General features: G+C 45.2%; 1 protein-coding gene across 2 annotated transcripts in view; it reads right to left on the bottom strand.

Moving 5' to 3' along the window:
• Window positions 1-26250, bottom strand: part of LOC146860508 (aminopeptidase N-like) — a 257086-nt gene that overhangs the window by 73133 nt on the left and 157703 nt on the right. For both annotated transcript variants that reach the window (XR_014978825.1, XM_085644420.1), the window contains exons 15-16: window positions 26048-26139; window positions 16726-16836 (exon numbers count right to left, since the gene is read on the bottom strand). Coding sequence is in view for 1 of the 2 variants with exons in the window: in XM_085644420.1 (XP_085500546.1) it covers window positions 16726-16836; window positions 26048-26139 (203 nt within the window). In the remaining variant the exon portion in view is untranslated. The remainder of the gene's footprint in view (window positions 1-16725; window positions 16837-26047; window positions 26140-26250) is intronic.

Below are 26250 nucleotides of genomic sequence, written 5' to 3'. Positions count from 1 at the left end.
TTTGTTCAACACCCAGACTGCAACAATAATGTGGACAGTCACCCTCTATCTTTAGTTCCACCAAATGTACCTCTCTATTTCAGCCAGTTTCTGCTTTTGCTTCAGCTCTTTTCAGCTGTTTTTCTCTTTTGCTCTTTCCTGCCCCTTTTCCTCTTTAAATATCCTCCTCTGTGCAATCTTATCCTCTACATCTGTCTGTGCCTTTTTTATGCTACTCCTGCTTACCTGATTCTTCTCTCCTGTGTGTACTTCCCACTCTGCCACACAACTCTGCCCACTGCCCCTGCACCCTTCCGCTCTCCCAGGTTCTACTGGGCTCTGGGATAGGTGGGAGTCTTGATTAGTGATGGGCAGGTTGGTGATGAGTCCGCTGGGATCTGGTTGGTGCGTGAAGTTGCTGTAGATGCTTAAGACAAGACTGAAGAACTGGTCTTTAGAAAAAAGAACTCCTCGTGGGATTCCACCTGGGAGCCGATGCAACTGGGTACCACACCAACATCCACCCACCTTGGCAGAAATCTGGTGGTCATCCTGGACAAGCTGAACATGCTGGCACAAGTCAACGAGTGAGCTCTGCTTACTTCTGCTTTCTACAAATGCTACACAAATCTTCAAGTAACTTCCACAGAACACAACAAAAAACTCATCACGCAAACAGTCATCACAAGCCGACTCAACCAGGGCAACCCGCTGTATGCCAGAATTTCCAAGCAGCTCATGAACAGACTTCAGACTATCCAGCACGCCGCTGCAAACCCATGCATGCTGCTGCAAGGCCCATATTCAACTTGGCAGTTGCTATGAGATATCAGTGAGCAAGTGCCTAGGCCCAGTTCCCCCACTTACCTGTGTCTGGTCCTCTGACCAGTCAAAGGCCCTTTCAGACACAGCCTTGCTGCCTTGAGGCTCTCGCCTCATCTCCTTTGGCTCTCTCTCTCTCACTCTCTCATCTTCTCTCTCATCTCTTGGTCATCTTTTCCCTTTTGCACATCTCAAACTCTTTTCTGACTCAGGTCAATTTACACTTCAGCTCTTGTTGGCTTGTACCCTGCTTCTGTCCTTGTTTGAGCTCTTTGCAGCTCTTTTTGCTCTCTTGCCCAATTTCCTCCATTTCAGCCTTTTATCTCTTTTAGTTTAGCTCTTCTTTTCACACCCCATTTTCTGCTTCTTTGCTTTAGCTCTTTAAGGCATTTTTATCACTTCCTCAGCCCCCTCTGTTTAATCTAGTTTTTGCTCCTGGTTTAGCTCTTTTCAGTTGTTTGATGGTTTACTCTTCCCCCCCAGTTTCCAGAAGTTTTAAGTTTTTTTCTTCTCTCACCTCATTTTGTTCCTTATATTTCCTCCTCTTACCTCTCTTTGGCCCCCACACACTTTTTCTTGCCTCCCCCCTCTCCTGCTCCTTACCTGCTTCTCCTCTTCCGTATATTCTTCCTGTTCTGCCACGCAGCCCTTCCCTCTCCAAGGTCTTAATTAATGGCGTCTGCTGTGCAGCTGGCACACCACTGTCATGCCACAGGCAAACCTGTCTAACCCCTCTCTCCTTAGACCATGGCCAGCATACACCGTTGTGCTCCTGTGTCCGCAGAAACCAGGACATCATCTACACCACACAGTGACAACACAGTGGGAGCCTTCATCTGCACCCACTGTCACTGCACTGGCAGCAATTTACTGCAGCCCTCACGCAAACCACAGCCACCACAACAACTCGCCCACAAAACACCTCACACAACAGCAAATCAGCACCCCAGAACTCACACACTGCATGCTATTCAATACCCCCTCGCTCAGCAAACACGCAACTGAAATCTGGAACTTGCTGAGCAGTGATGCACCAGACCTCCTCTTACTCACAGAAACCTGTCTCAACCCAACATTAGCACCCAACATTGCCACAGCAACCCCAGAAGGCTCCAAGATTGCAAAACAGGACTGCCATCAGAAGACCAGTGGTGGGCTTGCGATCATCTATGAAGAGATGCGATCATCTATAAAGATGCTCAATAACTACAGAGAACTCCACTCCACTGGTACTGCACTTCAAGCTTCAAATATAAAAAAAACTTCACCCTAAACAGAATCTACGTCTACAAACCACTGGGACCATGAGCCACCTTCACCCAATCATTATAGACTTCATCATCCCCCTCACCATCGACTCCAAAGCTTTGTTCTCCTCGGAGACCCCAACTTCGACTAGGAAGACAGACCCGACCCTTGCTCCACTACACTCCTAGAAAGCCTAAATAACATCCAACTAACCCACCTTGTCACAGAACCCACTCACATCGCTGGACACAAACTAGACCTTATTTTCATCACCTCCAGTGACATCAAGTTAAACTCAAACAAAACTCTCACATGGACCGGCCACTCCATATTCCACTTCCAAAGTAATACACCACAAACCAACGCATGCACCTATGTCAGAATACCCAGCTGCAGCTGGACCAAAATCTTAGAATCAGAAGAGATTAACACCCTCCACGTAGACCTACCAGACCTTGTGGACATTGTCAAGAAGGACAGTGACAACTTGAACAACTGGATCTAGAACTGCGCAAACTCCCTCGCACTCATCAAACATAACAAACAGAGAAGATTCAACAAGCATGCCGGTTGGTACACACAGGACATCTGGGACACCAAAAGACAGTGCAAACAGCTAGAGAGGAAGTGGAGAGCAAGACACAAAGACACAGACAGAACCACCTTCAAAGTTTCATTCGGAGAATACCAGCAGCAAATAGGAAGAAAAGAGTGTATTGAATGTATTGAAGAAAGCTCCAACAGCTGCAAAAAAATCTTCTCAATGATCAAAGAGTTCCCCATGGCTTCTGTATACAGCATCGCCCCCTCTCAAGCACTCTGCAAAGACATATCCAACTAATTACACAGCAAAATCATGAGCATCTACACTAAATTTGCGCAACAACCAGATCCCAATGGACTCAACATCATCCTGCCCATCAGCAAAAAAGACAATTACCTGATCAGGTGGAACGCACTCACCAGTGAAAAAACAGCCACAATTATGCAGACCATCCACTCTGGGGCCCCATCAGACCTTTGTCCCCACCACATCTATAACCTTTGTGCACTCACCCACATCTTGAAAAACCTCCATCACCCCTGTTACATTGCCAGAAGCCTGAAAGCACACAGTAGCCAACGTCGAACTCAAGAAACCTTCAGTCAACCCAAGCCAACTGTCCAACTTCCGGCCTATCTTCATGGTTGCCTACTAGCAAAATAAATTGAAAAGGCCTTCAGCAAACAGCTCATGAGTAAATATTGGCGGTGAACTCTGCTCCGCTCGCGGACTTTGCAGATTTTTCCGCGCTCTGCGTTAAGCGGAGTTCGTGAAGTTCCGAAAAACTCTGCTCCCAGTGGCAGAGCGGAGTTTTCATCCTTGCTCGCATTCGTCAATGTCAACTTGACGAGCGCAAGTGAGGAAAATCCCCTTCCCGGTGACATTTTTCCTCATTCGCGATCAACAACATCAAGTTGACGAGCGCAAGCATGGGAAACCAACTTCCCGGTGAGATTTCTCAACGCGGGCAGTCAGATTTCTCATTGCGAGTGGTCGCGTATGCTTGCACACGCTCGCGTTGAGAAAGCTGCTGCTCAAGTACAAATCTACTCGAGCAGCAGAAAGGAAGCAACGCCTGCTTGGGATGATTGCACAGTGTGGACAAGCATCTGGCACTGAAGATCACGACGAACTGCATTTATCTAATGCACTCTGCCACTTGCGGAGCTCTGGTGAGCATGGCTGAGTTTTTTTGCACTTCGCGGAGTTACGCATAACGAAACTCCGCGAACTCCGCCCAGGCTTACTGTGAGAAGTTGGCCTGGTATATGATGTTCAATAGTTAAAGTGACCACCTTGTACCATGCCAAGCAACCCTTATGGTGTGGTTGTAAGTCAACCTTTTCGGACCAGCTGCCCTAGTGGTAGCGTAGGCTAAGCAGTCTTTGAGGCTAAACTCGTGAAACGTGTTAAGCAGGCTGTTTTACCAAATGTAACTCCCCTTTATACCAATGAAAGGACATCACACAGCTATATATTGAAAATATATATGTATTTATTTCTCAAAGTATCCCCTAGACTCTTTATGAGCACAGGAGCACAAATCGTTAAACAAGAATACGTTAGAATACACAGAAGTTGCACTTTATATGGATAGGCCCTGGTGGCCACTCGAACCATATACTAAAATAGTGGTATAAGTACCATGAACAGAAAAGGGAAAAGGCCTAGGGCCTCTAGAATCGCTGGGCCTACAAGGAGCTAACTTTAGTTAGTGACCAGGAGGTCCACGGGTTGCGTGTGCAGAGCAAATAGTCACACGCGGGCTCCCATTGGTTTTCAATGGGTGCGTAAAAGTTACAAAGTTACTGCAAAAAGGATCTTCCGGAGGGACTATGAACTCAAGATTGGAAACACAGACACTAGAGATGATACTCTACACTTGGGCACCGGAGTGCCAGCTTTACCTCACCCACAGTAAGCGGGTGCATAGGTCTCGAAGTGCGTCGGGTTTCTTCTATCTGTTCAATGGAGCCTGAAGACAAAGATGCTGCAGGCGATCGGACCGGAAGAGATGCGGTGGATCCCAGAGTGGATCGGAGTTGTAGAAGACCTGTAAGCAGAGGGGACAGTGTTCACAGTCACTAGCCAGTGACCAGCGTGGCACCAGGTGGGTACCAGGCGATGTCGGGTGCAAACAGGAGGAAAGGTGCAGCTTGTCTCTGCAGCCACGTGGTCCCTGAAGGTCGACGACATCCAGGAGTCGGTTCATGAGCTGTCCCACGCAGGCTCTCGCTGTCGGCGGTGTCGGCGACTTGATCAAAGCAAACAAGCTTTGGCAAAAGCAATTGTTGTGGAAAACGAAATAAGCTGATGGTTCTGACCAGCAAGGTCAGAGGGACTGCTCCTTTGGAGGGGAGCAAGGGCCAGTCTGGAGCAACCAGACCAGCAGTGTAGTTCTTGAAGTTCGTCGCCAAGATGGCCACTAGCCAACGGACCAGCAACCGGTTAGGCACGTTGAGTGGCAAAATGCAGAGGGGCCCCACGCAGATCGTGGAGATGCTGGAGGGCTCACCTTTGGTGCAGATGCTGCTCGGGTGTTGGGCTTCTCAGGACCCAAAGCACAACTTGGAGGGAGCCTCGGTTGTCGGGCTTGCAGCTTGTCGTGGTCTTTTCAAGATGGCTGGCTCCACGTGTCTCGGTGCCTCCACGGGTTCCTTCTTTTCAGGGACTGTGGATCGGGCGGTGAGAGGTCTGGAGGTCCAGGTGTTGTCAGTCTCTGGGCTCGGGCTCCGGCGGGAGGCGGCGGCAAAGCAGACGTTGATTCGCTGGATGGTGCTTGCGTTAGCAAGGTGGTCACTCCCTGACCACAGGGGAGATTGGCTTCAGTCCTCTGTGCGGCAGAGCGTCGAAGTTCCCGTCTTCTTCTTGTAGTTAAGTTGATTCCAGGATGTCTAAAGTCTTAGGACACAGCTCCTACCTTTATTCGGATTCTAGGGGCCGGACTACCTGCTAGGTCCCTCCCTAAGGGTGGGACCAGGAAGGGGGGTGGTTACACCCCCAATCCTTTGTCCAGCTCGCCCCAGGTCCAGGGCTGGTGTGCCCCAGGACCGGTTTGAACTGGCATATGCACCGAGGCTCCTTGTGAGCCTCAGGCATGTCTGATTCCTTTCAAGCCCTACCTGACCAATACACAAAATCCTGTCTGGGGTGGTGCACGCACCTCCCCTGGCAGGAAACCCTTTGTCCACACCTCCCAAGCTGGAAGGACTCCCAGCAGCAGGAGGGCAGACTTGTGTCTGTGGTGGCAGCATCCATTTTGTGGAGCTGAGGCTATGTCTGATTTTACCCGGGTTTCAGGTACTGTACATGTCGTGTACCTCTAGAAGGGTGGAATGCTAACCCCGTCACCAGAATTGGCGAGGGGTTAGTATTCCAATTCGTATGACACCTTACTCGACATGTTTTGATAAAGCCAAACCAAAGATAGCATTTAACCGCGAGGTTCATAATGCACTTAAGAGTATATGGTATGACGATATCTGGAAACAGTAGAAGGAAGTGGTTCCGACCACTGCAGACAGGCTCAGCTCATGCCAGAGCACCATCTCACATGGAACCAAGCACTCTGCCTTCAGGATTGTTAAGGCCTGCCATAGGAGTGACTTATAGGTTAACATGTGTCCCATTTAAGGTTATGTATAGGTATACTACACCTAAGTAAGAGGTGGTTACACCAACTTACCCCAGCTGAGTGATCAGCCAGTTGTGTCAAATTTGTTAGGCCAAGCCTGGGGTGGCATAATACATGCTGCAGCCCCTGGTAGGCCTTAGATACACCAATGCCCTGGGTACCTAGTGTACACTGGTACAGGGGCTCACAGGGTGATCCACTTCCAATTGGTTATGCACCTAGGGTGCATAGTGTAAATTTAGTAGAGAGAACAGCAGGCTGGGGGTCTGATTGGCAGGCCGACAGCCTCAATATGTCAAAAACCAGTGAAGCAAAAAGCAAAAATTTGGTGTGACCATAGGATAGCAGACCCTACTCTCCTACACAACCCCCCCCAAACGCAGGGACATTAAACTAGCCTTGACCAGTCTCGTCTTCATGTCCTAAGTGGAAGTACCTGGAGAGACCATCTGCATTCCCATGGTCAGTACCTGGCCGGTGCTCCACTGTAAAGTCCATCCCCTGTAGGGAAATGGACCACCTAAGCAGTTTGGGGTTTTCACCCTTCATCTGATTTAGCCACAAGAGGGACTTATGGTCGGTCTGAATCTTGAAGTGAGTGCCAAACAAGTATGGCCTCAGCTTCTTCAGGGCCCACACCACAGCAAAGGCCTCCCTCTCAATAGCTGACCAATTCTTCTCTCTGGGGGTCAACCTTCTGCCTATAAAAGCAATGGGTTGGTCTTGACCATCTACATTAAGTTGTGACAGCACAGCTCCCACACCCAACTCAGAAGCATCTGTTTGGACAATAAACTCTTTGGAGTAGTCAGGACTTTTCAGGATAGGTGCAGAGCACATGGCCTCCTTCAGGTCATCAAATGCCTTTTGACAGCTTACTGTCCACTGAACCTTTTTGGGCATCTTCTTGGATGTCAGATCATTAAGAGGAGTCACAATGGACCCATAGTTCTTAACAAACTTCCTGTAGTACCCAGTCAAGCCCAAGAAAGCTCGAACTTGAGTCTGGGTGGTTGGAGGAGACCAGTCCTTGATGGATTGTATCTTACTCTCCAGTGGTTGAACTTGGCCTCCACCTACAAGGTGGCCCAAATACACAACCTTACTCTGCCCTATCTGGCACTTAGTAGCCTTGATAGTGAGGCCTGCCCTTTGCAGAGCCTCAAGAGCCTTCTTCAGGTGGATCAGGTGATCCTCCCAGGTGGAGCTAAAGACAGCAATGTCATCAAGATATGCTGCACAAAAGTCATCCAACCCAGTAAGGACTTGATTCACCAACCTTTGGAAGGTGGCAGGTGCATTCTTCAGGCCAAAGGGCATCACCACAAATTGGTAGTGCCCACCTGGGGTTGAGAATGCTGTTTTGGCCTTAGACTCCTCAGCTAATCTGATTTGCCAATAGCCAGCTGTCAAGTCAAATGTGCTCAAAAACTTGGCAGAAGCCAGTTTATCTATGAGCTCATCTGCCCTTGGAATAGGATGTGCATCTGTCCTAGTGACAGCATTGAGTCCTCTGTAATCCACACAGAACCTCATCTCTCTCTTGCCATCTTTGGTGTGAGGTTTGGGGACCAGAACCACTGGGCTAGCCCAGGGGCTCTCTGAGGGTTCAATGACACCCAATTCCAGCATTTTCTGTACCTCAGCCTTTATACAGTCCCTGACGTGGTCAGGTTGTCTGTAAAGCTTGTTCTTTACAGGCAGACTGTCACCAGTGTCCACCACATGGGTACACCAGTCAGTTTGGCTAGGTATCAAGGAAAACATGTGTTGAAATGATTGTAGCACTTGTCTACATTCAGTCTGCTGATGATCAGTGAGGTTGCCTCCAAGGGTCACTCCTTCAACTGAGCCATCCTCAAGGTTCTGAGACAACAGGTCTGGGAGAGGGTCACTCTCTTCCTCCTGTCCCTCATCCGTAGCCATGAGCAAGCCCATGTCTGCCCTGTCAACATATGCTTTTAAACTGTTAACATGGAGTACCCTGTGGGGACTCCTGGGAGTTCCTAGGTCCACCAAGTAGGTAACCTCTCCCTTCTTTTCCAGGATTGTATGGGGTCCAGACCATTTGTCTTGGAGTGCTGCTGGGGCCACTGGCTCCAACACCCATACTTTCTGTCCTGGCTGAAACTCAACCAAGACAGCCTTTTGGTCATGCCAAGCTTTCTGTAAGGCCTGGCTTGCCTCAAGGTTTTTGGATGCCTTCTCCATATACTCAGCCATCCTGGAGCGGAGACCAAGTACATAGTCCACTATGTCTTGCTTAGGCTTTTTGAGAGGTAACTCCCATCCTTCCTTCACCAAACACAGTGGGCCTCTTACAGGGTGCCCAAACAAGAATTCAAAGGGGCTGTAGCCAACCCCCTTTTGTGGGACCTCTCTGTAAGCAAACAGAAGGCAGGGTAGAAGGATGTCCCATCTTCGCCTGAGCTTTTCAGGTAATCCTTTAATCATACCCTTTAGGGTCTTGTTGAATCTCTCAACAAGCCCATTGCATTGTGGGTGATAAGGGGTGGTGAACTTGTAGTTGACACCACATTCCTTCCACATAGCTGTCAAGTATCCTGACATGAAGTTGGTACCTCTGTCAGAAACTACCTCCCCCACTCTGGAGAATACTCCCAGCAGGGCCCTGGCCACAACAGGAGCTGTAGTGGTCCTAAGGGGAATTGCCTCTGGATACCTGGTGGCATGATCCACTACCACCAGTAAAAATCTGTGCCCAGATGCAGTGGGAGGATCCATGGGACCCACTATATCTATTCCCACTCTTTCAAAGGGGACCCCCACCACAGGTAGTGGTATTAGGGGGACCTTTGTTGTGCCACCTGATTTGCCACTGGCTTGGCAGGTCACACAGGAGCGACAAAACTCCTTGGTATCTTCATTCATGTGAGGCCAGTGAAAGTGAGGGACAAGCCTGTCCCAAGTCTTGTTCTGGCCTAAGTGTCCTGATAAAGGAATATCATGGGCCAAGGTAAGAAGGAAGCCCCTAAATTGCAGAGGTATAACCAACCTCCTGGTTGCACCAGGCTTGGGGTCTCTAGCCTCTGAATACTGAGCCCTTCATCCCAATACACTTTATGGGTACCTTGAGCATTCCCAGCAGCCTCAGCAGCAGCCAGCTGTCTGAGGGGTTCAAGAGAGGGACAGGATAACTGAGCCTGCCTCAAGTCAGCCCTTGAAGGTCCCCCTGTCCCCAGAAACTCAACCTGATCAGGTTCAAGCTCTTCAGGGACAGTTCCTTCAGAGTTCTCTAGATCAGCTTCCTGGGAAGTTTGATCATCACTCTGAGGCAGGGGGGAAGGCACAGCCTTGACCCTCCTGTTCTTCTTCTTGGTAGGTGCTTGGTCCATTGTTCCAGGATCCAAGACCTGAGGTTCAGTAAGGCAGTTTTTGGCCTGTGACCTGGTCACAGCAAGGACATGTGGTGATATACCTAACATCTCTGCATGTGTCCTGTACTCCACTTCAGACCATAGAGAACTCTCTAGGTCATTGCCCAACAAACATTCTACTGGGAGGTCTGCACTAACCACAACCCTTTTGAGGCCAGTTACCCCTCCCCATGAGAAGTTAACAACTGCCACACTATGTGAAGTAGTGGCATTGCTGGCATTGGTCACCAGGTAATACTCACCTGGTATGTACTGTCCAGGGTCCACAAAGCCTGGTGTCACCATAGTGACACTGGCACATGTGTCCCTGTAGGCTTGAGCCACTTTTTCATTAATTAAAGGAGTCTGTCTGTACTTGCCCAGGTTACTGGGGCTCACAGTCAGGGACAAATCTATGTCCCCATCACAGATCAGGACTGCCTGTGTCAGGGTTCTGTCTAAGTCAGAATCTCCTTCAGTTCCCATACTGATTCCCACTACACCCTTTGTCTGGGGACCAACACTGCTAACAGTAGTACTGGGAGCAGGTGCCTTAGGGGCAACAGTGTTGGGGGCTCCACCCTCTTTACAATCACTAGTCCAGTGAGTTGTATTCTTGCAAGAATTGCACCAGGGTTTCTTTTGACCTTCTTTCTTCTTCCCTTTAGGCTGGGACCCACCCTCTTTAGTACTAGTTTGGGGCCCTGTTGAAGACTTCTGGTCTTTAGATTTCTGATCTCCACCCTTTTGGTCTGTTTTCTTCTGATCACCCCCTTGGCCCTGGTTCTGGTTCTTTTGCTTAAATCTGGTTCTGACCCATTTGTCTGCCTTCTTTCCCAATTCTTGGGGAGAGGTCAGATCAGAGTCAACCAAGTGTTGATGCAGTTGCTGGTTTTGACAGTTATTTAAAATCTGTTCTCTCATCATCAAATTGTACAATCCTGTATAATCAGATACCTTACTTCCCAGCAACCAACCCTCCAAAGCCTTAGTGGCACATTCAATGTATTCAGACCAGTCCTGAGTCTGTGTCTTCTGGGTGTCTCTGAACATTAACCTGTACTGTTCAGTGGTTAAGCCTAACCCATCAACTAGGACACTCTTCAGGACTCTGTAGTTTCTGACATCCTCCTCCCTAACAGTGAGGAGTCTGTCTCTGCCTCTTCCTTCAAAGGAGCGCCAGAGGATTGCTGCCCACTGGTCTTCAGGAACCTGCTGCACTTTGCAGGCTCTCTCAAGAGCAGTCATCCATTTGTGGATGTCATCCCCACTTTTGTAGGGGGGCACAACCTTGGACAGGTTCCTATTGTCAAAGACCCTATCCTTGTCCTTAGGGACAATGCTGCCACCAGTGGGTATAGACCCACTCTCTTTAGGTCGCCTAGCCTTACTCAGTTTCTCTTCCATCAGAGCTACTTCTAGCTCCTGTTTCCTGATTCTCAGCTGAGCTTCCTGCATTCTGGCCTCATGTTCCCTCCTCTGAGGGGTGGTCATCCTTCTCCTGGAGTGACCTTGAGAGCCTCTAGAGGCATGAGAAGCATTAGAGTCACCTGAGTGATTCCTTTGCCTCCCAAGCCCTTGGTTAAGTCCACTAGGGAGATCCAATGGGGTGATCCCATTGTCAGTCCCCAGTAGCCTTAAGTTAGCTGGGCCACGTATAACACTTGGCACTGGGCTAGTTCTCCCTTCAGGAAAGGGGTACCTCAGTAGCATTTTCAGAAGGGGGGCCTCCTGTTCCAGTCCCTAAGGGGCCTAACTGGGAGGCTTTCCTGAGAGCTTTCTGATCTTCATCAGCCTGTAAAAGCTCCCTGAGTTCAGCAGAAGTAGGATTCTTGGGCTGTTTAAGGCCCCTGATATTTGCCAACTGCCTGAGCTCATTTTGATTTAGGGTAGCAAAGATGGATGGTGCCCTCTGGGGGTCACTCTCAACAGAGATGGGTACATTGGACCCCTCTGCCCCAGCCATTGCTCTTAAGTGTGGGTGGATGTGTTGCAATCTACCTACACTTGGGTTTTCCTACTAAACCTATCTAGTAGTTGTAGTCAGGGTGTGCTACTCCCTTTACTCTACAACAACTAAGTTCAGTAGAACTTAAGTATATCTATTCTTGTTTTATATGTACCTAAAGGTACCTGTATGATCTTTCAATTGGTAACAAAGAGATTACAGAGGTAAAACACAGCAAGCTCAAATCCAACCGCTGCTCACCAATGTGAGAAGTTGGCCTGGTATATGATGTTCACTAGTTAAAGTGACCACCTTGTACCATGCCAAGCAACCCTTATGGTGTGGTTGTAAGTCAACCTTTTCGGACCAGCTGCCCTAGTGGTAGCGTAGGCTAAGCAGTCTTTGAGGCTAAACTCGTGAAACGTGTTAAGCAGGCTGTTTTACCAAATGTAACCCCCCTTTATACCAATGAAAGGACACCACACAGATATATATTGAAAATATATATGTATTTATTTCTCAAAGTATCCCCTAGACTCTTTATGAGCACAGGAGCACAAATCGTTAAACAAGAATACGTTAGAATACACAGAAGTTGCACTTTATATGGATAGGCCCTGGTGGCCACTCGAACCATATACTAAAATAGTGGTATAAGTACCACGAACAGAAAAGGGAAAAGGCCTAGGGCCTCTAGAATCGCTGGGCCTACAAGAGCTAACTTTAGTTAGTGACCAGGAGGTCCACGGGTTGCGTGTGCAGAGCAAATAGTCACACGCCGGCTCCCATAGGTTTTCAATGGGTGCGTAAAAGTTACAAAGTTACTGCAAAAAGGATCTTCCGGAGGGACTATGAACTCAAGATTGGAAACACAGACACTAGAGATGATACTCTACACTTGGGCACCGGAGTGCCAGCTTTACCTCACCCACAGGAAGCGGGTGCATAGGTCTCGAAGTGCGTCGGGTTTCTTCTATCTGTTTAATGGAGCCTGAAGACAAAGATGCTGCAGGCGGTCGGACCGGAAGAGATGCGGTGGATCGCAGAGTGGATCGGAGTTGTAGAAGACCTGTAAGCAGAGGGGACAGTGTTCACAGTCACTAGCCAGCGACCAGCGTGGCACCAGGTGGGTACCAGGCGATGTCGGGTGCAAACAGGAGGAAAGGTGCAGCTTGTCTCTGCAGCCACGTGGTCCCTGAAGGTCGACGGCATCCAGGAGTCGGTTCAAGAGCTGTCCCACGCAGGCTCTCGCTGTCGGCGACTTGATCGAAGCAAACAAGCTTTGGCAAAAGCAATTGTTGTGGAAAACAAAATAAGCTGATGGTTCTGACCAGCAAGGTCAGAGGGACTGCTCCTTTGGAGGGGAGCAAGGGCCAGTCTGGAGCAACCAGACCAGCGGTGTAGTTCTTGAAGTTCGTCGCCAAGATGGCCACTAGCCAACGGGCCAGCAACCGGTTAGGCGCGTCGAGTGGCAAAATGCAGAGGGGCCCCACGCAGATCGTGGAGATGCTGGAGGGCTCACCTTTGGTGCAGATGCTGCTCGGGTGTTGGGCTTCTCAGGACCCAAAGCACAACTTGGAGGGAGCCTCGGTTGTCGCGCTTGCAGCTTGTCGTGGTCTTTTCAAGATGGCTGGCTCCACGTGTCTCGGTGCCTCCACGGGTTCCTTCTTTTCAGGGACTGTGGATCGGGCGGTGAGAGGTCTGGAGGTCCAGGTCTTGTCAGTCTCTGGGCTCGGGCTCCGGCGGGAGGCGGCGGCAAAGCAGACGTTGATTCGCTGGATGGTACTTGCGTTAGCAAGGTGGTCACTCCCTGACCACAGGGGAGATTGGCTTCAGTCCTCTGTGCGGCAGAGCGTCGAAGTTCCCGTCTTCTTCTTGTAGTTAAGTTGATTCCAGGATGTCTAAAGTCTTAGGACACAGCTCCTACCTTTATTCGGATTCTAGGGGCCGGACTACCTGCTAGGTCCCTCCCTAAGGGTGGGACCAGGAAGGGGGGTGGTTACACCCCCAATCCTTTGTCCAGCTCGCCCCAGGTCCAGGGCTGGTGTGCCCCAGGACCGGTTTGAACTGGCATATGCACCGAGGCTCCTTGTGAGCCACAGGCATGTCTGATTCCTTTCAAGCCCTACCTGACCAATACACAAAATCCTGTCTGGGGTGGTGCACGCACCTCCCCTGTCAGGAAACCCTTTGTCCACACCTCCCAAGCTGGAAGGACTCCCAGCAGCAGGAGGGCAGACTTGTGTCTGTGGTGGCAGCATCCATTTTGTGGAGCTGAGGCTATGTCTGATTTTACCCGGGTTTCAGGTACTGTACATGTCGTGTCCCTCTAGAAGGGTGGAATGCTAACCCCGTCGCCAGAATTGGCGAGGGGTTAGTATTCCAATTCGTATGACACCTTACTCGACATGTTTTGATAAAGCCAAACCAAAGATAGCATTTAACCGCGAGGTTCATAATGCACTTAAGAGTATATGGTATGACGATATCTGGAAACAGTAGAAGGAAGTGGTTCCGACCACTGCAGACAGGCTCAGCTCATGCCAGAGCACCATCTCACATGGAACCAAACACTCTCACATGGAACCAAGGCCTGCCATAGGAGTGACTTATAGGTTAACATGTGTCCCATTTAAGGTTAGGTATAGGTATACTACACCTAAGTAAGAGGTGGTTACACCAACTTACCCCAGCTGAGTGATCAGCCAGTTGTGTCAAATTTGTTAGGCCAAGCCTGGGGTGGCATAATACATGCTGCAGCCCCTGGTAGGCCTTAGATACACCAATGCCCTGGGTACCTAGTGTACACTGGTACAGGGGCTCACAGGGTGATCCACTTCCAATTGGTTATGCACCTAGGGTGCATAGTGTAAATTTAGTAGAGAGAACAGCAGGCTGGGGGTCTGATTGGCAGGCCCACAGCCTCAATATGTCAAAAACCAGTGAAGCAAAAAGCAAAAATTTGGGGTGACCAGAGGATAGCAGACCCTACTCTCCTACACTTACTCACAAGCCACCTTGAGCTCCACCACATACTGTACAGCCCACAATCAGGCTTCAGAAAGAACAACATCACAGAAACAGCACTCATCTAAGGCATCAACGATATCAGGCCCATCCTTGACCAAGGAGAAAGAGCTGCCCTCATCCTGTTTGACCTCTTTGCACCATTTGGCACTGTCTCCCACAACGCATTGATCAGAAGGCTCCATGAGTGCAGTATCTAAGGACCAGCACTCAAAAAGATCGCCTCCTTCATCACAGGGAGAACGCAAAGAGTTGGGACCTGATTCAGATCTTGGCAGGCGGGTTACTCTGTCACAACGGTTAAGGATATCCCGGCAGCTGAAATATAAATCCCATAGGATTAAATGGGATTTATATTTCAGCAGACGGGATATTCATCACTATTGTCCTCGTCCACCAAGATCTAAATCAGGCCCTTAAACTGCTAGCTTGCACATCCCAGGCCAAGAAACTTGTGTGTGGAGTCCCCAAGGATCATCCCCCTGTTCGACACTGTTCAGCGTCTACATGGCTCCACTCAACAACATCATCAGGTCCCAAGGCATCACTATCATATTTTACATTTGACATCCTGGGGAGTTTAGGAAGTACAAAGGGTGGACTTTCAATCCTAGGGCCTGATTCTCAAAGGTAAACTTAGATGTTTGGTCTAAACTTAAACCATACTTCTAAGTGTACGACTTTAGGAATTCATAAAGGGCATTTATGAGTACTATCTTTATGTCCACACTTGGACGACTAAGTTTACTTTTGTGAATCTGGCCCCTAGTGTCTAATACTTTCCTGGGTGGTGTAATCTGGACAAAATTAATCGCCCCCTAGCTTCAACTTCTCTAGCAAGGGATTCCTGGTGGCAAGTGTTAGCCCATTCATGTGTGCAGAGATCTCTGACACAAATATTTTAAGTCCTGTATATCTGTAAATCCCACTCAAGGGGTGGGAAAGTGGGCATGCTGCTGTGTGGTTTGCATTGGAACCACAAAAATAGACATTTGTTGGCATACACAAATTCCTCTTTTTCCATTTTCCAGACAGGAGGGTCTTGGATCTAAATGCCAGGCAAGGGAGTTTCCAGTTTGGGAAAGGGTATGGATAACTCCAACATTTGGTGAGTATGTGGAGGAAGGCATTTCACCACAGGGAAATATGTGTTTACATAGGAAATTCTAAACCCCTGTGCGGAGTTCTCTGCTATGATAACTCTGCACAGCAGGAATAGGATACTGCTGGGAAGGTTACACTAACTTCCCAGAGGTATGCCTGGAAACCTACACCTGAGGTAGCTTTCTAGGTGCAATACTGTAATTTAAGTACGTGTAGGCAGAGATGAACATTTCCACTAATACTTTTCCTACTTTGTGAATCGGGTCCAATATATTTCACATCCCAAGAATCTGCTGCAGTGCTGAATAATTATGATTTTCAACAACAAAATAAAATCTTAATGCTCCTTCTGTTCTGCCTACCAAAATACATTCCACTTCCCTAGGTTCTACAGCTCCAGGGGTGAGCACTTACTCACACTTGCAGCACACAAACTGTTTTACACCCTATATATTATCATCCACAGCCATGTAAATCACGTTTGCCTTTCAATCTGCTTCTTCTTCCAATTTAACAGCCAAAATAAATCTATTGGTTATTCAATTTGCAATTCCACATTTTGTGTACTCACTGAAACTCTCACTCACCATTAAAAAAAAGGATGAGGAGTTTCAGAGTTTTTAACAAAGCTGTGAGGAATGACAGAAGGTGAACAATCACTAGTACTGGTTTGTGGATTACAGTAGGAGCCTGTTTTGTAGCTCAAGACACTCTACTTCCTTTATTTTGTGCAAAATGGTTAGCAATGAAGACTGAATGATGTAAAATCAGCATAAACAAAAGATTTAGGAAAACTAATTGCTTGGCATTTCTGCTAGGATATTTGACCAGCATTACACATTAATATTTGTAACTGTAAAATACAGTTAGATAGTACAAAATGCAAAATTTCTAGTAGAAAATATTTGGAAATGTGTTAGGTGGCAAATTACACCTGAAGAAGAACTCTAACATAGGGAAAAGAAGAAAAACTCATCATGGGAGCAATTCCACACAGTACCAGAAGCAACAAAATGTGTTGCTGAAAATATACTGAACTCACGTGTTGTTGTTTGAATCTGCCATCCAATTTTGATAAAGTTCAGAAGCAAGTGTCCAACACTCTGGAATTCCAGAAGAGCAAGCTGTGCTGATTGCGTTTACTTCATTGTACCTAAACAAGAAGAGAATGCAAGTACATTCATATAGTGAGGATGTTTTTAAAAGACATGTGCTCTATTGTTCTTCAGATGCAACTTATTAGAGCTCTTTTGAGAGAAATGGTTAATAATTGAGTAATATTAACAAAGGCACTCCGAGGTAGTTAATAACCGGGGAGGAGATCACGCTCCCTCAGACAAAATTACTCTTGTCAATCAGACCATTACATTTTTTAGTGAAATTCACAAAATTTGTTGTTAGATAAAGTGTTCTTTTCATGGGATTAATTTGGTGAAAGGCTACAAGAAGCATACTTGTTGGATATTTTTGATGAAACAACTGTGTCATTTTTCTCCCTTTAAAGTGCATTGTAGAGAATGCCTGTTTTTGAAGGTTACCAAAATATTCGAATGAAAAGGGAGATAACAGATTTTAGTTATAATATAAATCATTTTCTAGTGGTGTCATACTAATTTTATGAAGTGTGGTGAGTTATAAAGTGGTTAGAGCCTGACAAAAATGATGATTCTTTGCTGGGATTTGATGAACCATGCTTTAGAGAAAATAGTTTTCTATCATGATTTATTCACAGAAGTTATGGAAGGTGTTCCCGAATTTATGAAAACATATTTTCTATAAATTCCCAAATTTGTTTGCCAGACATGACAGCATCAGGTTGTCAGTTGATTCACTAGTATTGTTCTGCAGCTTCAGCCCAGTGTTGTAGTGAACAACTAGAAAAATAACATTCTGTATTGAAGACAAATGTGAGACACTCCTGAATGCCATGTTTCTTTTATCAGAGCTGTAGTACTGAAAGCGTTTCCTGTGACGGAGACTGCAGTGAATGGACCAAATGTGGGAGTTCATTTTGTTGGAAAGATTATAGTTAGTGTCCTAGAAAGCTACAGTAGAAACACATTTTCAATAAGTTTTAAATACCTTTCTCATCCATGTCAAAAATGTTTTGTCATACTGAGCGAAGTATGTACTTTCAACTCCAGCAGCAGTCTGTTGACCCCAAATGATCTAGTATAGTTTCACCACAAAGTTGTTAGGAAGATCTTGAGTGCTAACATTCACATTTCATGTCAAGGTGAGGCATTCTGGAAAGCCGCTTTGTTGGAATGGCAGCTGTTGAATTTAAGGCATATTCTGTGGAGCAGGGTGAAGTAAATGAGCCTTAAAGTGTTAATGCAGATACAAAACTAAATGGTTAAACAATGTGAGAGGAGACGTGGGTTTTTAGTCATTAGATTCATAGTATTCTTTTAATGGGGCTAAACAGAGTAGAAGAGATAAACTCCTACCTAGGTCCAGCATCTCCTTTTCACATCTGTTTACTCTGGCTGCCCATCTGGTTTGTCACTTAATACTTTCCTAATTTTAAAACAGTTGAATTGTGATAGACCTCAAAGGTGTTGTCAAGCCTTCCATTTTACTGTACGTGTAATAAAATGTGTTGCATTTTATTGTATGTCAGTAGGTTTTATTAGAGGTGTAAGAAACAATTTACCTACAAATCTATACTTAAAATTAATAGATGTGTGCTCAGATGTGTAGTGAGGCCCTCTTCAGAATTCAATTTCCCTGTTTTCTTTTTCTCACTTCGTGTCAGCAGTTACTCCTCCCTGCATGAATCTGCACTGGCCTCAAAATAATTTAATGTTGTGAGTTAAATATAAGCAAAATATAAAGCACATTTAAAAATATGTAAGTGTTATTATAAACATGGCTTTCCATGTGCATTATAAACTACTACATTCAAAGATATAATTTTAAAATAAGTAACATTGCAAATAACACAAAATAAATTAGGGTACTGTTTTCAATACAGTGAAAACTGCCATAGGCTAAAGACATTTCACAGATTGGCCACACTTTAAATATATGATACTAATACATGGAAAAGAATGTTTTTGGAGACTCATTTACTTCAGTATTTAGCTCTTACTTTGGTTTAAAAACATCTCTTAATATAATGTTTTTCAAGTCCCTATTAAAATATTATTTGGTGCACACTAGATAGTAAGAATATGGCCACTATAAAATATATAAGAAAATTGGAAGAGAATGTTTTTCTATTTAATTAAATTTAGTTTTTAGCTACCTCTGAATGAGGAACGGGGAAGGCTGGTTCAATGAGTCCCTGATAGTATTGTGCTGATTGTTGATAATGCCCATGTTTAACTCACAATGATCAAAAGACTTTTGGACAGTCATTTACATTAGAGTGATCAGGCTTGAACTACAGGTGTTATGTTATATGGTATTTGTAAAGCGCAACTTTCACTCCAAGGAGCATCATGGCGCTGAGCAAGTTGCTAACAGACAGGATGGCTGAGACTAGGAAAAGAGAATTTAGATAGGTGCTTTACATAGCGTATCGGGTGCCGTAAAAATCCACGTTTTCAGATCTTTCCTGAAGAGGGTTCCTGATTGGATGAAACGTAGGTGGTTAGGCAGTTGGGTCCAGGCTTGATTTTCCCCTTTATGAGATGTATATGAAGACAGGGGGTTTTAGTAGAATAGCGTTCAAAGATCTGAGGGTATGGCATGGCAGATAGCGTATAAATCTAGGCCATAAATAGGGTGGGCCTGAGGAATGAAAGATTCGGAAGGTGATTATAACTATCTTGAACAAAATTATTTTATGGATAGATAGCCAATCCAAAGCCTTAAGAGCAGGGGATGCTGATGAGTGTCTGGGCAATTTTAAGACTAGTCAGGCTTCCAGTGGCGGCTGGTGACATTTGAAAGTGGTGAGCGTAACATTATTGTCGTACTGCACTGTGGCGAGCGAACGTAGCGAGCAAGCTTGAACAACCTACGGGGGGTTTGTGGGGTTCTCCCCCAAGCAATTTTTGAAAAAAGAGTGGACAAACAGTGCATTTTTAAGCAAGTTTGAGGAAGCAGGAACTTGACAAATGGCATTTTTATGAATTCAGTAATCTACAGCAAACAAATACCACTGACACAAGGCAGGTTCTATATCAACCACGGTAGCCCTGGAGTTATAAAAATTTAAGCACCAGGTGAATTTTCTACCTGCTCCATTATTTAAAAAACCATGTCTAAATTGTAATAACTTGCTTTTGTGTAGGAATTGCTACCACGATCTTGATATATCCTAACAATGAAAAGTAACATCAGTACTATTTCCCAATCAATGGCATTCATTTTATAGTATCTGGGATGATGAAAGGCTGAGCGGACCCTACTGAGATTCTAAAGGATGGTCCAAAGGCTTTACTGACATTTCTACAGGAGCGTAAACTCACCCAGCACTGATGATAGCCTATGCCCTTGGCGCTAGGTGACAACTCTCTCTACTTCTAGCCAGGGTGGAATATTCCAGAGTTCATAAACTTTATCCAGCCTCCCAAAATGTTTAACACTGCCTGCCCCACTACCAGAAACAATAGACGCTCAGTGCACCTCGCCAGTTCGTTTGGCGCCACACAGGAAATAAATGCATTAATTAAATATCTGCGAGCCCTATTAACACGCCTAATAAAGATTGAACACGAAACTGTCATAGTGAAGACTCTTTAATTGGGGTGAAATCAATGTGTGTGTCGTGCTGTACATAACTAAACACCACTGCTAACTTTGTAAATCTGCATCAACGTTCACTGTGGCAGGTCTGTGCATGTGCACACTTCTATTTCAATATAGGAGTCGAATCAGTCAACCCCTTCAATTATGACTCACAGTGTGCACAGTATTACCTAAATCATTTTCTCTCGGCCAGTGCCCATCCTGTATTGATGGAGCACACCTACAATTAACCTTTTAGTAGGACATGGGTAACTGTGCAAAAAGGCACGTCCTCTAAGGGAAATGAGGCCTTCACGTTCTTCACAATCTCTTTCACTCACTTGCTGATTATAATACATCAACTGCACAGCTGTGCTGCTTTCAGCTGAGACATCAGCTCTGTCTAATGTCACTTTTGCGAGGCCAGAGGAAAACGCATGCGTTCAAAAAACAAACAGAGGGAAAGGCCTTTACGAAAACTAGCCTGCAGCTAGAATAAAAGGTGCTCACCTTTTATTTGGAAACTCCAAACTCTGTGGAAAAAAAGAGACCTTTTTCTTTCCAAACACGAATGGAAGACTTCGAAGACAGAGCAAGGGACAAGTTTGCCCAAGGAACAGGCAATTAGGCCTTCTGAAGACGCTTGGCACTGCAGCGGATTTCAGCCTTTTGTCTGCGCGCCCGACATTGGGGGAGAAATTTAACTAATCCGCTGTCTTCGTTGCTGCACAGTGTGAGGCCCACTTGCTTCTGACATAACAACTCAAAAGTTCGCCTTTTTGGTGCTGAAGCACAGGCGGAAGGTAACACCTCACGCATGAAACTGGGTCGCAGCAGGAGGGGATGGAAGATGGTGCGAGATACGTTTTGGGGCTTACTTTTTTTTTCCCTTGGTGAAGCTGTTCAGTAATGGGATGATGGAAGCGAAAGTAGGTACAATCGCTGTTAAGATGATTAATTGTTTCTGTCAAATGGAGGTGCCGACTACAGAAAATAGTTCATTTCAGCACCAATGAATTGAATCTCCTCCAAATAACAGGGCTTATCAGGATTAAAGAGTTAAATATATTTCTACCGGGTGAGTGTGCCAGAGAGAGAGGTGTGGCTGCGGAAGGACAGGCAAAGAGGGTGAACAGAACTGGAAAAGTATTTTGGCCCCACTCTATTCTATGAGTGAGTCACTCTATTCATAACCTGTGCTTGTCAATGATGTTCTAAAATTGAAACTAATCCAAGATGCTTACGATTTTGAGCAACCTTTGTTGATGTTATTCATTGTGGACATTTACCATAGGGTTTCAAGTACTGAAAGCACAACATTCCAAGACTAAAAGTCATTTTTGATTTACTGTATGCAAAACACAGTCTTCTGTTTAGTTTTTTTTCTTCTCACAGATTCTTCGAATATTATCATTATTACTAATACTATTTTTATTATTATATTTGTTTATTAGATTGCTTATTATTTTTACTAATTAGAGAGCTTTCTACATAAAGGATATGAGAAAATCCCTATTTTTGTGTCATCATACCCATTTTTTACTGACTGATTTTGCTGGTTTTTACACTCTACACACTATGGCACTGCTGTCCTGTCTTCAGTGCATTTTTCTATCAGACCCCTAAAACATAGTAAAATGGGTTAATCTGTAATTGGCATATTTAACTGTGCAGCAGGATACCCTTCACTTTGTTTTATTATGTCCTTTTTATCAATATCCTTTGTATTTTTAAAAATGCTAGATTTAAACACGCTAAGGTGGCCTTGTTGTTTTTAACATTGTCCTCAGATGCATTAACTCTGTTCTGCACTGTAAACTTTTTAAGGGCAGCCGTCAGACTCAGAAATAAAAGAGGGACTAGGTGAACAAACGTGGCATCTAGCGCAACCCTGTTAAAGGACTTAAAATGAATTTGACGAGGGGAATGGTCCGCTTAATCCAGGAGGGATTGAATATGCACTCATTTTAGGCTGTTGAATTGTTATGCATTTCTCCCATTACGTGATGTACCCCTTCTGAATTTTCATGATTGGTGAGGCTAGTTCCGTATTGGCCCTAAATATGAACTTTATATGTCAAGGGTTTTTTTATTTATGGATGGACTGAGCATGCATCATTCTCACTTGTTATGTGGCCTGTTTTTATTATGATCTATATCATTTGCACTTCTATGGTATTTTTTTATACTGAATAAAGTATTTTATCTATCTATCTATCTATCTAACTGTCCAGTAAATACATAGTACATGTCTGTCTGAACCTCTAGTAAGGTAATTAGCATTAGCCTTTAAGGCAATGGCCCTCATCAGTGCTTCCCCTTAATGACGTGTAAAAATTGCCCCAAAAGCAGAAAAAATGGTTTCTGACGTTTGGCAGAAAAACCTGGATGCGAAGTATGTGATTCCTGTCTGCTCAGGAAGGTCAGCTGGGGAGGGTCCAGGAAATTCATTAAATTGAAAGGAACCTGGGTGAAGTCTACCCATCCATAGTTAAGGTAGAGGTAGACCTGTAGAGGAGAAACGTTTGTTACCCTGGCCAATTGTAGCCAGCTGGGTGGGAATCTGGTCCCAGAACCACCTTGGTGGGGTTAAGGAGGAGTGGACTGCTCATTTCCCGAAGCATATCCCTGTTTGGGACGCAAGAACACTCTAAGCACGGACGGTTTGCCCATGAGAACTTTTTCCTATTGTTTAGCGTCTGATCAGGAGTTACCCTCACCCACTAGCTAGTGAATCGCACAAAAGTGGCTCCTCACTTGCAGATCATCAGAACAAATATGGACCTTAGATAGAACAGAAGAGGACTTAACCTGATGTCTGTGAGCTTTGTGGAGACCTGAGGGGTTGGACCTGCTCCTACCTGTACCTAAGACTAGGAAGTGGACTCCACGGGTCAGTTGGATGTTAATGTTAATGTTAACTAGACTTATAAAGCGTGCACCTGCCTCAGCAAAGAGGCGTCCCGGCGCTAGCAGCAGAGAGACAAGGAGGCTTAGAAACTGGGCGAAGCAGCAAGTAGAAAAGAGGATGAGTGCCTGTGTTACCACAGGGACACAACAAACTGCAGGAGGACTATTTCCTGGAGTGTCAGCTGACAAGTAGCAATGGGACCCCAACTGCAACATGCTGGAGGCCTCTACTGGAGTGAGACCCAGTCCCTAATTGCTGTTTCTGAGGTCTTGGGAGTCTTAGAACACACCAACAGAAACGGCTGCCGAAAGTCCCAAAGATTAGGACTTAAAAAACATTTGGTCTTCTAGCATCTCTGTGGTGTCAATAGTACTTTGCTGAGAAGGTGTCCGACTTTGAAAAGACTTAATTGAAACCAACTTCAGGCTTGCCTAACTGTAGCATTCTTAGCTCCATCAAAAAGACTAAGCCCGAAGGTAGAAATCCTGACTGAACAAAGGTGGAAAAAGTATCTGACTGAAGAGAGTTCTACACCTGGAATAAAATTCACATTTTTCTTCTTGGTGCTTTTCCCTCTAAAACCGGAGGCTTCAGCAGAACCTTGTTAAGCAGCTGTTGAACACTTCACCAGATACAGCTGCGAGAATTGCTTAGCTGCGGAATTTTGTCTTCCATTTCGGAAGGTAAAATCTTTGACCCGGACAACACACTTGGAGTATCTAATCTCTGGTAATGCAGCTTTCCATCTTCATCTCCATTGTACTCTTGTTTGAGGAACTCTGTGGAAGTAGAGGGCAGCACATTTCCCATATACAATGCACTTTTCTATGAGGATCTCTATTTTTACTATAGTGCAACTGCAGCTTTCCAACAAGCTCAAGGCTTTAAAGTAACAAGAGAGTATATGCAAATGTCTAGGTTAAAGCCACTACCACACCTCTGTGACTGACATTTCAAACAACTGTATCTGGCTTGAGAGGGACCTCCAGTAAAGACTTGATTAACTGCAGCAGCTTTGCAGCCCTTGCTCTTCTTTCTTATACACTGGTGCTGCAGTTACTTGTATTCATTATGGCAAACATTTTAGGATGTCATTTATGTCTGGAGAATTAAACAGTTGCCATTCTCCTCTGGAGTGCATCCTAATTCCTAGAAATAAAGGACATATTTAGCTGTTGAAGTCAGCCCATGGCAAATGTGATCTTGCAGAAATTAATATGCTTGTTTAATGCACTTGTTTAAGAGAAAAACATGGACCTGGGTGCACCGTTGTGTGCCTTTTGCATAACTCAAGTGTACACCTAGAAGGAGCTATGATGCTACTGTACTCTTCTGTGAGGTCCTCTGTTGGTGGTATGACAGATTTCAGCTTTCTATCACCATTGCATTCTTCTGTGAGGGCCTCTGTTTGAAGAACAGAGCAATTTCAGCTTTTAAGCGGACTTGCATTCTACTCTGAAAACAACTGTTAGCAGTACAGCGCAACAAGCCTTCCATCTCAATGGTACTCTCCTGTGAGGGCATATGTAAGCTGCATAGTGACATGTCACATTTCCAACACTTGTATGAGGCTGTGGAAAAACTTGGACCTAGATGCAGGGCGGTGCTGCATGCATTTTATCAAGATGTCAACGTTGTCAGTATGCATTCATGCCTTTGTTTTGTATGGTGCAAGTATTGCTTCATATTTACACAAAATAAATATGGAGATTGCAAAACTCACCTTTTCAATGCCTATGTATGAATAGTATGAATAGTGCAAAAAAGCCAGATGTATTTTCATTTTGGTCTAGTACTGCAGTTCCTGTGCACAGATATTGATAAAAGATTACCAATAACAGAATGCAGGGAAAGGTTTAACAGGTTGATCCATTTAGTGTAGTGATCCTCTGATTTTTTATGCCCCGGCTCCAGTACTCTGTCCCCCTACATCATAATTTTATGTGAGGCTACCTGTCTTCCCTTTTGTACAACTGTAGTCCTCCATCTCCAGTGAGGAAATCTGTAAGTAGTATAGAGCAATTGCAGATTTCCATCTCCAGTGAGGACATATTTTGGCTATATAATGCACCTTCAGCTCTCAGGTAATGTATTCTCATTTGGGGACATCTGTGGGCTGGTTAGTGAAACTTCAGGTTTAGCATAGTTCCTCATGCATTCCACAAAAAAGCAATAGGACACATCAAAGCTGATAGAAAGATGCAAAAATAAAATGCTACTGTGGAAGGATCCAAGATCTGTTTATCAATGTCTCAAGCCAATGTGGAGGACAGCTGACCTGAGGCCCCTTTCTAATGTATGGAGAGCATTTTGAAAATAATATGTTTGCCAAAAATGGTGCAAGAGCCAGTTCAATCCAGATCTAAAAATACATATACATTCCCATTCTTTTATTATGTTTATTACGCATTCAGCATTGCCATATAAAAAATACACTTGAGGCCAGTCCAGTGCTTGCTAATTAAAGAAAAAAGGCTCAAAGCTTCCCACATTAATCCTGCTTTTTGGGCAAACATTTACATCCATTATTTGTACAACTGTGGTTACTGTATACTATTTTGTACAACTGTTGTTACTGTATACTAACATTTGCACATTTTTAACAAATCAAAATTGCAAATAAGAACAGTGGCCCACCACATAAATCAATACATTAAAGCTGCTTCCAAATAAAGATTGATTCTTTATAATATTCCAAAACATAGGCTACTGAATCTCCATAAGATAAAACTGCCTGTGTGCTCAAAATAAGCGCAAATCTGTGGCAACTCACTGGTCCATCAAGCGTTCAGGGAGAACTGTCCAATCCTTGGTCACATTTTTAAAATGCTGGAACAATGGTCCAACTAGCTTTTTAAGATACAGCTGTTGTAAAGAAATACAAAATAAGATCGATTATGGCACAATCGACAGAAGGAAATTTACAATAGTATACAATATTTGCTAATGTAGCACATATGAGAGGTACTCTATTTG

The sequence above is a fragment of the Triturus cristatus genome, chromosome 3_1 (genome assembly GCF_964204655.1).
Source record: "Triturus cristatus chromosome 3_1, aTriCri1.1, whole genome shotgun sequence".
Classification (NCBI taxonomy): domain Eukaryota; kingdom Metazoa; phylum Chordata; class Amphibia; order Caudata; family Salamandridae; genus Triturus; species Triturus cristatus.
The sequence above is the reverse complement of the archived record's forward strand: the minus strand, read 5'-3'. Positions and strand labels throughout refer to the sequence as shown.